The following is a 13701-nucleotide window of genomic DNA, read 5'->3' as shown; positions in this document are numbered from 1 at the left end:
GCTACCCTCGCTGCAGACTATTACCCCACCTGCCTATAATCTATAATACCGTGCACAAGTGTGAGTAATGTAATAGTGCATAGTGTAAGGAGTCACAAACAGCGGCTGTCCGTAGTGATCGCTATCAGGTGTTGCCTCCTCAGAACGGAACGTTAACTACGGCTACACCTGACAATCCAAAGTGATGGCGATGGCGCCCGGCCCGGCCACATTCCAGGTTACAGCTAATCCCCGAGCTCCTGCCCTTGAGCAAGTGACCTCCTAGCGACGAGACCGGAGGCTCAGGATCTGAATCCACCACGTGAGGTCCTCGCCTCTAGTCTAGGAAAGTCCTTGGGCCCTCCTGCCGAGGTGCTAGACATCGCCTTCAGCTGTATATGAACTCCTTCCCTTGTAAGCAAATAGAGGTGGAGGCAGATCCCGGCGTAGAAGGCCCCACACAATTGGGGGCGCTGTCCGAGGAGCGCTGTGATGGGTTACTCAATCATTATAGAGCAAGTCCTTTCCTGCTCTGTGGAATCGGATCAGGACGGACCCTCGTAGAAATTCATGTAGCACGGCGGGCATCCGGATGGCATGCACATGACCCACACACTCGGCCTAAAGGCGTGTGTTCATGCATATACCACATATACGATGAAGAATTTGTTCTATACAATGGGACATCACACTACTGCTGGGTATACACTATGGGAGACCTCGGCTGGACCTATGGCAGGGTGAGCCCCCTATAGTCCAATACACAGATCTTACCCTACACATTACAATAATATAGGAAGGACAGGTGGACCGTCTAACATGTACAGAGGTGCCAGACTCTCCCTAGATCAGGGGTAGGGAACCTCCGGCTCTCCAGCTGCTGTGAAACTACAACTCCCAGCATGCTCCATTCACTTCCACGACAGTTCCAAGAACAGCAGAGCAAGTATGCATGCTGGGAGTTGTAGTTCTGCAAAAGCTGGAGAGTCAAAGGTTCGAAAGGAAGGGAAAGGGTCAGTTCACACGTGAAAACCGCCTAGCTTATTTGTGCGAGGTAAAAAACCTCGGGGAGTTTTTTTGACGCTGTTTTTTGCATTCCACGCGGTTTTTGACGAGGTTTTTGACGCGGTTTTCGCTAGCGGTTTTCGCTAGGGTTTTTTTTTTTCCTATATGTGCTATAGAAACTGCAGGCGAAAACCGCGCGGTTTTGTGTGCAAAAAACCGCGCGGTTTTTTACCGCGCGGTTTTCGCCTCCCATTCACTTCTATGCAATTCTTCAGGCGTTTTCCGCCTGAAGAAAGGTCATGTCGCTTCTTCAGGCGGAAAACGCTAGGAGGAAAAAAAAAGCTAGTGGTCTACATAGACCACCATGTTAAAGGAGAGGTTTTTGAAGCGAATTCCGCTGTCAAAAACCTCCCCTTTGCCCACATGTGAACTAGCCCAAAGAAGGATCAGACATGTTGTATTTAAACAATCTCGATCCTTCCTTCCTATGGGAGATAATCTGCCCCCAAATGTGTCCCCTCGCCTCTTTGAGAACAGATACCAGAGGTATCGCCGCCCATAGGGCAGGTGTATTATAACGAGGGCACCCTCTGAAACAAGGGGCAATAGTGGCGGGGGCAGAGGGTAACTTACAGATCAATGAGTGCAACTTTAATGGAGCCGTGGTCAGGCACAAAACCCCTCCAATCTTCGCAAAGGGAGCGCTGAAGATATAAAGGGCCCAAGTCCAGCGCTCGTGAGTGAGCGGGGGTCAGGGAGTATGTGCACCGATCCACAAATGATCTCCCCATCCTATAGATAAGGAATACATCGCCTGCAAACAAACACAATCCCTGCTGGTTTTATGGCTTCCAATATGACCAATGATATAATTGGGTCTGGTCAGGTTTCAGTCATTTTAATAGTGTGTGATACTTTGTTACCATCAAAAATAATAAAAACAGTGACCCTGGTGTGAACACACACAGGACAAGTATATACGGTATACATGATGCTCTGACTTTACCTTTTGGTGTTATAGGCGGTGTCTTGTGGTGTCTCTTCGAGTAACGTGACATAGACCAAGGAACACGTCAGGATGAACAGAACGGTTAGCGTGTGCGCTCTCCTATAGACAGGACACAGAGGGGAGAAGAGAAGTCAGATTACAATGTGCAAGTGATAGGACAAGTCAACAAATCTCCTGCTGATATAGAAGGGTCATTATTGGGGTCTGACTGTTCAGACGTCCGCCAGGGTCCCCATGTGACATTAGTGCCCGTGTGACCAGGGCTACAGTCACATCCCGGGGACTGAGTTGTAGGAGCGAAGGAACGCTACCACACCATTCATACGGGGGATCTGGATGTCGTCATTCACACGGCCAGCGAGGTCCCAGCAGTAGGACCCCCAGGAAATCAGTTTGGCAAGGTTCATACTACTGTTACTTGATGTTTGTTGCTCTCATCCGTCACAAGGTGACAGCAATGGACCTTAAATGAGAGATGCAGATAGAGCCCCCGCCCCATTTGGTGACCGTCTGCATCACCCCAATGTGGAGTCATTTATGAAAGAGTTGGAGTAGGGCTATAGGAAAATAATGGAGTCATCGGAGGTTTGGTCTTGTGACTCTACAGGCCTGGACCTCTCCTGACCGTACATGACACGGTCCGCCATTCATCTGCAAGGCTGCGTCTTATACTACCGTACAACTGAGTCACTGATGGCGGTGACCACCGGAGTAGCCATGTCAGAGGGGTTGTACGCAGTTAGACCTCCCCTTTAATACACACACCAATTATAACACCATAAACAAATATTCCACACTAATCCAAGAAAAGGAACAGAACCCCGGGAATGAAATCTGCAGCAGAATATTACATTCGCTCCTTGTTCATTGCAACATTTCCTCACCTTCACAGCCTGGAACTATAGTGCAGAGCCCTCGCGCACCGCTATATCCCCAGTCACTATATACTGCGCTCAGCTCTGACCTTCCTCACCAATAAAGCACCCCCACCACTAATCTCCGACACGTCATCAGTTTGGGCTGGCGAAGGTCTGGGTGGTGAGACCATTAGTGATCACAACCCAAAGGGATAGAAGCACTCCGGAGTGCTGCACCCCATTCACCCACAGGCAAGGTGTATACGGATTGAGAGAGTCTATGAATCTATATACCGGCTGCTCAGAGACCCAGGCAGAGCTGAACCGAAAAAAAAGGGGCGCAAGACTCCTGTCCCTTCAGTTTAGCATCCAGATTGGGTGTCAGTGCCCAAACGTCATAGGAGAAAAGCAAACTAAAGCCTTCTACCGCCATACAGCCAGACTAGGCCATATAGCCTCTGGTATCTAATGCAGCAGTATCTAGCATATAGCGCTGAAGAGTCTTACCTAGGAGGGTTATATTTCCCAATCTCTGCTCCTAGTATGGCAGCGTTACAGGATCAAATAATACAGGGGGAGAAAAATGTGAGTTGGGGGTGACAAGAGACAATGAAGAAATGTGACATTTGGGGGAGGGGGGAGTACAAGTAGGACTAAGCAAGTTGTCACTAAGCAGATCCATCTTTATTCTTTAACCCATACCTGTGTTCCTGCGATGCAGATGTGAATGCACCCCAGGCGTCGGGCAGGGTGTACTGACAAGAGCAGGAGGACTTGTAGAGATTGGAAATATCCTCGGGGCGCTAGGAATTTAATTTACAGAGTGATTAAAGTTATTTTCTCTGCAATGCACATTATGTGCAGCCACGTGCTTAAAGGGGTTTGCTCTTGTAGCAACAGGTCGGAGCCCCGCCGCACACGAGAACAAGGCTGCCTTATACCGCGCTATAGTGGAGCAGCAGTCGTGTGGCCCATCCCTTTGTGTCTATGGGGCTGCTGGACAGGGCTCGTCCATCTCTGGTGGTCCTGCAGCAGCGTCTATGGCGCTGCACCTCCAAATGTAATTCATATATCAGGACTGACTCTACCCAACATCAGGCTCCTATACCCCGCTCATATCTGTAGCTTATGTGGACGCAGCGGTTTTCACGTATAATACTCGCTTTCCGCCTTCACCTGTATGACTTGCAAACACTTACAAGGTGCCCTTGCAACGGACGGTTTGGCAAACCCTGCAGTGCTGGCAGCAGAATACAGAGCCGGATCCAGTTTTATGAGACCTGACACAGGAGAAGCCACTGAATGAAACTGCAATATCTTGAGGCAAAATGGCTATTAAACCGGAGGTAATGGGAGGAGGGGGATAGAGAAGTTATCTAAGGAACATGAACCTGAACGGAAAAGCTGCAGCGGACAAGCGTAACCAGAAACAGCCAGAGATAACCGCCCGGCCCCCGGTGCACAACCTGATCCTGAACTCCAGCTGATAAGGTGCAGAAACTGAAATGTCCAAGCAGCAGAAGGCCGGCGGACAGGGCTCCGCTCATATTATAGGAAAGTCAGCCGTACCCAGCGCATACTGCGGACCAGCAGACTACATGACTATAGGGGTAGTGGAGAGGGCACAGTGACCCATGTACGTTTTGCTGTTCCCTTGGAATATAAGAGCCGTCTGACAGCGGATTGAACTGCATTGCATGCACTGGCGGACAGAGGGTGCATGTGTGCGGGGAGGAGGAGGGCGTTGTCTGCAGGAAGGTGCATGTGTGCGGGGAGGAGGGTGTTGTCTGCAGGAGGGTGCATGTGTGCGGGGAGGAGGAGGGCGTTGTCTGCAGGAAGGTGCATGTGTGCGGGGAGGAGGAGGGCGTTGTCTGCAGGAAGGTGCATGTGTGCGGGGAGGAGGAGGGCGTTGTCTGCAGGAAGGTGCATGTGTGCGGGGAGGAGGAGGGCGTTGTCTGCAGGAAGGTGCATGTGTGCGGGGAGGAGGAGGGCGTTGTCTGCAGGAAGGTGCATGTGTGCGGGGAGGAGGAGGGCGTTGTCTGCAGGAAGGTGCATGTGTGCGGGGAGGAGGAGGGCGTTGTCTGCAGGAAGGTGCATGTGTGCGGGGAGGAGGAGGGCGTTGTCTGCAGGAAGGTGCATGTGTGCGGGGAGGAGGAGGGCGTTGTCTGCAGGAAGGTGCATGTGTGCGGGGAGGAGGAGGGCGTTGTCTGCAGGAAGGTGCATGTGTGCGGGGAGGAGGAGGGCGTTGTCTGCAGGAAGGTGCATGTGTGCGGGGAGGAGGAGGGCGTTGTCTGCAGGAAGGTGCATGTGTGCGGGGAGGAGGAGGGCGTTGTCTGCAGGAAGGTGCATGTGTGCGGGGAGGAGGAGGGCGTTGTCTGCAGGAAGGTGCATGTGTGCGGGGAGGAGGAGGGCGTTGTCTGCAGGAAGGTGCATGTGTGCGGGGAGGAGGAGGGCGTTGTCTGCAGGAAGGTGCATGTGTGCGGGGAGGAGGAGGGCGTTGTCTGCAGGAAGGTGCATGTGTGCGGGGAGGAGGGTGTTGTCTGCAGGAGGGTGCATGTGTGCGGGGAGGAGGAGGGTGTTGTCAGCAGGAGGGTGCATGTGTGCGGGGAGGAGGAGGGTGTTGTCAGCAGGAGGGTGCATGGGACAATTTTGTCCATGAACCCATTGCACAAGCTGTGTCACCTTGCAACGTACACATTCATGTTAGTGAATAGAGTCACACTACAACTCTGATGGCGACTTCTAGTCGCAACAAAGTCAAACCACTGCTCGTAACGCAGCTCTATTCACTAGTATGAGTGAAGGAGCGTCAGGGCCATCGTACTGCGATCTTTGGTTGTGCAAAAGCCCCAATCACCATGGAGCCCGAGCCCATAATGTACCTGCTTGACCGACTCTGGGAAAACTACAGAGAAAGCTAAAGCATCGTGTAAGTGCAGAGTACGGATCCAGGGCTACAGCCTGGACTAAGCTCAGACAGATCTGCAGGTCATTGCTGAGCCTTCACCAACCGGTCAGTGATTGAGAAATACCCCAGGTGTAGCCCTTGTGGATGACCAGGAGGGGCCCCGTCACGTGCAGAGCTCCACACTCTCTGCAATCAATGTTCCCCAGCCCTGTGACGGAGGAGAGCAACGGACATTAAGGAACAGTAGAGTAAACCTTCTCCAGCCCAATGAGCCATGGAGTTTGACCGACGAGGACAGAGAAGGTTTGAGACGAGGCCACTCGGTATTACAAGGGGATAGAAGTCATCCATCATGGCCGGAACCAACAAGCATCAATAAGTAATGAGGTCTATGAAGACATTAATTTCACGTCCGGCCCCGCCCCCACCTCGCTGGCGTCGCTTTACAGACTGAGAACGGTCATTATAAAGAATGACATTGTCTCATGTGAAGTCTATGGAACCTCTGTAAATTTGGAGAAAAACAACAAGTATTATGCAAATGAGGAAGTTGGTGCACTGGGGGCGGGCCTTCAGCCGTGGGGGCGGGCCTTCAGCACAGCTTTTCCTGCTCATATAGGATGGGTGATGTTATAGCAAGGGGAGGATCAACGCTCGCATAATTGTAGTCCCGGGATAGGGCGCCATTGAAAGATACAACGCGGCCCACAAAAAACAAGCACTGGGCAAAAAGTCTATGCCAAAGAGAAAACTGCAGCGAAAAGAGGTCACAGACAAATATTATAGAAATTAGGATTAGATCTCTGGACAAGGAGTGCGGCATGTCACCGGGCCAGATGTATATACCTTATCTTATGGCCACTCCTCACCTACCTTTAGGTTACAGATAAAATCCTGCAAAATAAGGCGACTTATAGGTGTAGTCAGAAACCGGGCACTTACAGAGAAGGAATAGAGATTACTGACCTAGACTGACTATTACCCCTCGTCAGTACAGAAACAGGTAATAAGGGGAGAAGCACTGAACCTATAAGGAGAAACCGGAGCAGAAATGGAGAGAAGCTGAGCTGTGTGATATATAGGGGTATAGGATAGAGGAGAGAAGCTGATCTGTGTGATATATAGGGGTATAGGATAGAGCAGAGAAGCTGAGCTGTGTGATATATAGGATAGAGGAGAGAAGCTGAGCTGTGTGATATATAGGAGTATAGGATAGAGGAGAGAAGCTGAGCTGTGTAATATATAGGGGTATAGGATAGAGGAGAGAAGCTGAGCTGTGTGATATATAGGGGTATAGGATAGAGGAGAGAAGCTGAGCTGTGTGATATATAGGGTTATATGATGGAGGAGAGAAGCTGAGCTGTGTGATATATAGGGGTATAGGATAGAGCAGAGAAGCTGAGCTGTGTGATATATAGGATAGAGGAGAGAAGCTGAGCTGTGTGATATATAGGAGTATAGGATAGAGGAGAGAAGCTGAGCTGTGTAATATATAGGGGTATAGGATAGAGGAGAGAAGCTGAGCTGTGTGATATATAGGGGTATAGGATAGAGGAGAGAAGCTGAGCTGTGTGATATATATGATAGAGGAGAGAAGCTGAGCTGTGTGATATATAGGGGTATAGGATAGAGGAGAGGAGCTGAGCTGTGTGATATATAGGGGTATAGGATAGAGGAGAGAAGCTGAGCTGTGTGATATATAGGGGTATAGGATAGAGGAGAGAAGCTGAGCTGTGTGATATATAGGGGTATAGGATAGAGGAGAGAAGCTGAGCTGTGTGATATATAGGGGTATAGGATAGAGGAGAGGAGCTGAGCTGTGTGATATATAGGGGTATAGGATAGAGGAGAGAAGCTGAGCTGTGGGATATATAGGGGTATAGGATAGAGGAGAGAAGCTGAGCTGTGTGATATATAGGGGTATAGGATAGAGGAGAGAAGCTGAGCTGTGTGATATATAGGAGTATAGGATAGAGGAGAGAAGCTGAGCTGTGTGATATATAGGAGTATAGGATAGAGGAGAGAAGCTGAGCTGTGTGATATATAGGATAGAGGAGAGAAGCTGAGCTGTGTGATATATAGGGGTATAGGATAGAGGAGAGAAGCTGAGCTGTGTGATATATAGGGGTATAGGATAGAGGAGAGAAGCTGAGCTGTGTGATATATAGGAGTATAGGATAGAGGAGAGAAGCTGAGCTGTGTGATATATAGGAGTATAGGATAGAGGAGAGAAGCTGAGCTGTGTGAGATATAGGGGTATAGGATAGAGGAGAGGAGCTGAGCTGTGTGATATATAGGGGTATAGGATAGAGGAGAGAAGCTGAGCTGTGTGATATATAGGGGTATAGGATAGAGGAGAGAAGCTGAGCTGTGTGAGATATAGGGGTATAGGATAGAGGAGAGAAGCTGAGCTGTGTGATATATAGGGGTATAGGATAGAGGAGAGAAGCTGAGCTGTGTGATATATAGGGGTATAGGATAGAGGAGAGAAGCTGAGCTGTGTGATATATAGGGGTATATGATAGAGGAGAGAAGCTGAGCTGTGTGATATATAGGGGTATAGGATAGAGGAGAGAAGCTGAGCTGTGTGATATATAGGGGTATAGGATAGAGGGGAGAAGCTGAGCTGTGTGATATATAGGAGTATAGGATAGAGGAGAGAAGCTGAGCTGTGTGATATATAGGGTTATATGATAGAGGAGAGAAGCTGAGCTGTGTGAGACAAGGGGGACCCAAATTTTTAGTAGCATACACTTGTACAACTCCCCTCCCCCCAGCCTGTACATTGGGTTGTGTGCATGAGGTCTTATCAATTAGGCCAAACTCATTTGGGACTCCGTATATCGGCCAGATTTTCCAGTCTGTCCCTGGTCAGGAGATGGCGACTCCCTGCACCATAATGATCTAGGATCCCGCTCGCACCTTCACGGTCCATACTATACACAGACAGGATCCACCACCATAGATCACATTGACGGAAGGGGTCCCACTCTCTAGACTGGGTTTGGGCCAAAAAATTGGGCCGATGTATGGACTGAATTTTTCAATCTGGATTGCCCGGAGCCCAACAACAAAGGGGATTTCTGAAGCTGAAACCATTGATGACTTTTCCTACAGATAGATCATAAATTTCAGCCATACCCATTAGCTAATACACAGAGAATGGAGCAGGAGGCAGACAGCGCTGCTCTCTGCCTAGTGGCTGGATTGAGTCACTGCAGCTTAGCTTCCATACCAGGTGTGGCCACTACAGAGAAAACAGCCCTGTCTGATTCCTGCTCCATTCTCTGTATATGAATATAAACCACCAATGCGAAAAACAAGCGTAAACGCCAGATACGTAGCGGCAGACGAGACTCAGCCAAGGGTCCCTTTAAATACAGTCTTGGCAGTTTTCATTGGTCAGTTATTCCAGCCAATCAGAAAACTTCCAAAACAAGTCACCGTCCTATCTAACAGCGAAGCTGCGCCTTTAAGGAGCGCGACATAGAGACAACATAAAAGGATAAAGGAGAAGAACTTGCCCAGAGTGCGAGTCAGTCTGCAGGGTGCACTGCATGCTCCTAGGATAACCAGTCTGGTAAGAGTCCTGCAGGGAACACAGGGAACCTGCCGGCTGATCCCTTCCATTTTCAGCTGAATGAGTGGGCGGGGCATGAGGGGCGGGGTTTATTTGCTGTTTTCATATTGCAAACAGATCGGTAGTAATGGAGGAGGGGAGGGGGAACCTTTATTTTGCAATCAGCGGCCAGAGAAAGGTCTGTGACCTGGAAATGGGGAACGCTCTGGTTAAAGGGGACAGACAGGCTCACGACCACCTGTGATTTTATTCTATATTATATACATATACACACACACACACCTATATATACACACACATTTGCATATATACACACTCATTGCATTCTTTACATTTCACAACAGATAAGCAGGTCAATTACAATCTGCGTTCCGGATCCTGCGTTGCTGTTCTCTGACCTGTACGGCCGGGCCCAGTACAACTGGCAGAACCGGTTCAGGGAAAGTGGCGCCCGTCTTATAATACAGCTGGAAACACTCCGGGGTTAAATTTTACCTTGCAAACCGCAAAAAGCATTACAAAACAAAGAGGTTACTACAGGGTGACGAGATTATAGAGGTCCCCCCCATACACATAAGGGAAAGGTTAGAACCTGACGATTTCAGGGGAATCGCCTGATTGTATGGGGGGGGGGGGTATGGGGGGCTCCTGGCTCTTCCCCACTAAAAGATCCAGGACTGGACATGTTCTATTCCTTGTTCCCAAAGATAAGCAGCTTCTAGACAAGTCTGCAGCTATTCATCTCCTCCTTCCATGGAAACATATGCAAGTGAGATGAAGCCAAGCATGCATGTGTATGGTGCGAGTGAAAGGAATAGCTAGAAGTGAAGAAGTATTCTGCTGCCGGCTACTGAGGATGGACAAGCAGCTCCGCATCTAGTACTATTGGGGGAATGGACAACCAAATGGGGATTTGATGTGACCCCCGGGTAAAGGGAACCCCACGCTGCCCCCATAAGGGCACAACATTTTCTAGGCCAAAGATACCGGCTCTGACTCCTTCATAAACAGTAAAGACCCCCCAATGTATTACTAATAATCCAGGGATCGATTCCTATGACAGTAACTATGTAACAAATTATATAAAACAATTACAAAGTAACAATTTCACTTTGAACTTTTTTTTCCTCCTGACTCCATCTCCCGGGTCTGGAAATTTCCACTGTTGGATGGAACAACTGGACGGATCCTAAAATATTCTGCACCCGACTGCAAGAACACAAGTCACGACAAAGTCCATGTGGAAATTTTAACAGGGGAATCCACCAAGGGGTTATTCACCCCAATGCGGCTGAGCAAAGAAATAAAAAACTAAACCAATAACCGTAAATAAGCGTTGGCACATCGTCGTCTAAAGATAGTGACGGGCGTAATCCGGGGTTATTAGGATTCACTCCTGCCCTGAGCTCCGTGTCCTCTGTGGCCATAATAAGACGCATTAAATATGAATAAGCCGTTCCTCAAGCCAACAGCATGGGGCGCCGGCGAGGACGCAGCCACAAAAGACGCCGACACACTGTGACGGAACGTTGTGAAAGCCGCAGCGAGGATCGATGTGTCGTGGAGAAAAATAGGACAAGTCATAAGAGCTGCGGAAAGTGGGACAAAGATGGACGAAAATCACTGGGAGTGGCGGATAATAGCGGAGACTGGAGGGCGCCATTAAAGGGGTTTACGGGGGAGAAAACATTTCAGGATTCAGGAAGGGTTAAAAAAAAAAAAAAAAAATAGAAATTGAATACACCCATTACATGCCATTCCAATGCTTAATGGGTCCATTCTGGGCTCTTTGGGGTCCCATTTTTGCCCGGCAGGGATTACCAGGACATGCATGCCCAGCCACTGACCGGCAGCCATTCCCCTCTCCAGTGACTGGACAGGTGAAGTAGAGACCAGCAGGGACCTGGGAAATGTCAAAATGGGAGCGGTGGGGGATCAATAAGGGGACAATCACTACTTTCATTGTTTTAACCCCTTCCAAGTCCATTGTCCCAAATTTTCCCATGATGGAAACCCCTTATACAAAGGGTTTTGTGGGACGTTGACGTTCCTAAGACGTCACCATTAGTTCAGTAGGGTGACACAATGACCAGCGGTGTGCACGTTTTAGGCCTGACCTGTTGTATGATCCATCCCACCAGCGTGTATGCTTTACCCACTTCTATAAGTCTGTCTTGGCAGTCAGCATCTACTAGACGGACAAGACTGAACATAACCGGACCCTCAGGAGTCCAGTGGGCGGGCTCACCTGCTGGCTATACATAAGGAGGCTGCTCTGGAATAACATGGTGGACAATGCTGAGGTCACCCTGCCCGATTCTTAGACCTTATATACATTACACAATTGGACGGGCTCACTTAGGACCAGCCCAAGGGGTCGGCAATTCGGGAAAGGTCATCAATAAGATCATTGGAGTGCAACACCCAGACCCACTTGCAATAAGAATGCAGCCCCTACAAACAGCTATTCATCAGGGGTCCCAGGTGTCAGACCCCCCAAGGACTCTTACAGGTCACCCTAGATAGAAAGGATTAGACATAAAGCCGTCTCATGGGAGCTCAGCCCCTTTACTTGTGCCTGTATCTGCATTAATAGCAATACAATAGGGTAAGAAGCCCACGTACGGTTTGTAGACCGCGCACGCTGTGCGGCAGGTAAGATTATATTAGGGTGGGGGGTTTATGAGCTGCTCTAATACGGTCGTCTGCAGGACGCAGCATGTTAACATGATGGGGTTTATCCAGAACATTAATCTCAATCCACTTAATCCAGGCTATTGAAAGCAATGCGCTCATCCTACTAATTCATTTATGAGTAGGTTTCCTGAGGAGGAAAGTGATCTTAATGAACCGGCGGGGAGGAGAGAAGACTTTGATGATGGAGGCTTTAACCGAACTGAGACATCGAGAAACCGGAACGTATATCGCCCACATTTACCCGATCGAACGTGGTGCGGCTGGTGTCATGGTGGAGCGGGAGACTGAGCAGTATCACAAACACTACAGTAGATACAATACTCTGGGGTTCACATACTTACAGGCTCAATCTGAATGCTCAGCTAGTAAACACGCCACGATATCTTAAGATCTGGACAGCGTTCACATGGGATACTTGTGAGGACTGCCAGTTCCTTCCTCATCGGGTTCACTGAACTGTTCAAGTAGATGCCAAGAATGCAACTTTTGTGGGATAATCTGCGTGTAAGGGATTTGTGAGCCTTCCAGTTACCAATGACTGTAAAACTTCTAAGACGACCACCCAAAACTGACACCTCCTCAGGGGATGGCGACTCCAAGATGACGGCCGGTGAGGAGAAATTATGGGGGAGATGACGGTCTGATCTGGATAAAATGGCGGGCTATGGGGAGGCGTCTACCATTACACTATAAAGGATCACTTGTTGGCCATGGGTCAATGGTGTTGATGATCCCCGTGCCGCTGGAGGAGGAGCCTGATCTATGACGAAGTGCCGGCCACATCCACCAACGGGTCGTGCGCCCAACTGACCTCTACGCCAGCTCATAGCTAGCCAAGATTACAGGTATGTCCATGACTACGATGACCCCGAGCCCCACAGACCACCGGCCCAAGTGGAAGCGTCAAAACAGAACTTGCAACAAAATTGTCGCAAGTGCCAACTGGAAAGTTGCAAACCCGAAACTTTCTAACACGACAAAATGGGTGTAAATCGTTGCTAAATCTGCCTCAGAAGTTCAGCGTCCATCTTCAAGATGACCTGCCATGGTGGCCGCTCTACAGGTTCCTTCTCTATAGTCTTGACCTACTTACATATAATTTGTGGCCCCCTTTAGGAAGCAGTTTTAACCCCGCGATTCCACGTCATCTTTAAAAACAGTCGTGAGATCTCCCGGGAGAAGCAGAGACACGCCAGGCGCGGATTCCCCACGGAGAACTACAAAGTGGTGAGGGGACCTACAGTGAGAAGCTGAAGGCAATTACAAGGCGCAAGAAACCACAACATGTGACTGGCGGAAGAAGAAGGAGAAAAAGACGAGGAGCTAATTTTATGTTCCTGAGAAAAAGTAAAATTGTGTGAAGACGAGAAGAAGCTGTGAAGGTATTTTTAACCATGAATATGAACAAGTTTGGCGAGGCTCGGCGCCGCAGCGCGTTCTGCAGAAGGTGATAGTATTCACACGTTCTCTGCAAGACTTGGCCCGGGCAGGGAGGGTGCAGGGAGTCTGCCAGTTTAGGTTTTGCAGCGTAGATGTCCCCAAGATATCTCGACTGTATCAAGGGCTGTATTACAGGAGCAGATCATTGGAAGTGGCCTGCGCACTAGGTGTGAGCCCATTACAGATACACAACACCTTCAAGTGTGAATGACCTTCTACCTCACCT

The 13701-nt window shown here is 49.3% G+C and overlaps 1 protein-coding gene across 2 annotated transcripts in view; it reads right to left on the bottom strand.

The window, feature by feature from the left end:
• PTDSS2 (phosphatidylserine synthase 2) overlaps nucleotides 1-13701 on the bottom strand; it is a 28656-nt gene that overhangs the window by 10590 nt on the left and 4365 nt on the right. Inside the window, exons 2-3 of one of the 2 annotated variants that reach the window (XM_075280825.1) lie at nucleotides 3358-3388; nucleotides 1991-2092 (exon numbers count right to left, since the gene is read on the bottom strand). In XM_075280825.1, coding sequence (XP_075136926.1) covers nucleotides 1991-2092; nucleotides 3358-3388 — 133 coding nt within the window. The remainder of the gene's footprint in view (nucleotides 1-1990; nucleotides 2093-3357; nucleotides 3389-13701) is intronic. The other variant, XM_075280824.1, reaches the window with a different exon arrangement.

The sequence above is a fragment of the Leptodactylus fuscus genome, chromosome 7 (assembly GCF_031893055.1).
Source record: "Leptodactylus fuscus isolate aLepFus1 chromosome 7, aLepFus1.hap2, whole genome shotgun sequence".
NCBI lineage: Eukaryota > Metazoa > Chordata > Amphibia > Anura > Leptodactylidae > Leptodactylus > Leptodactylus fuscus.
The sequence above is the reverse complement of the archived record's forward strand: the minus strand, read 5'-3'. Positions and strand labels throughout refer to the sequence as shown.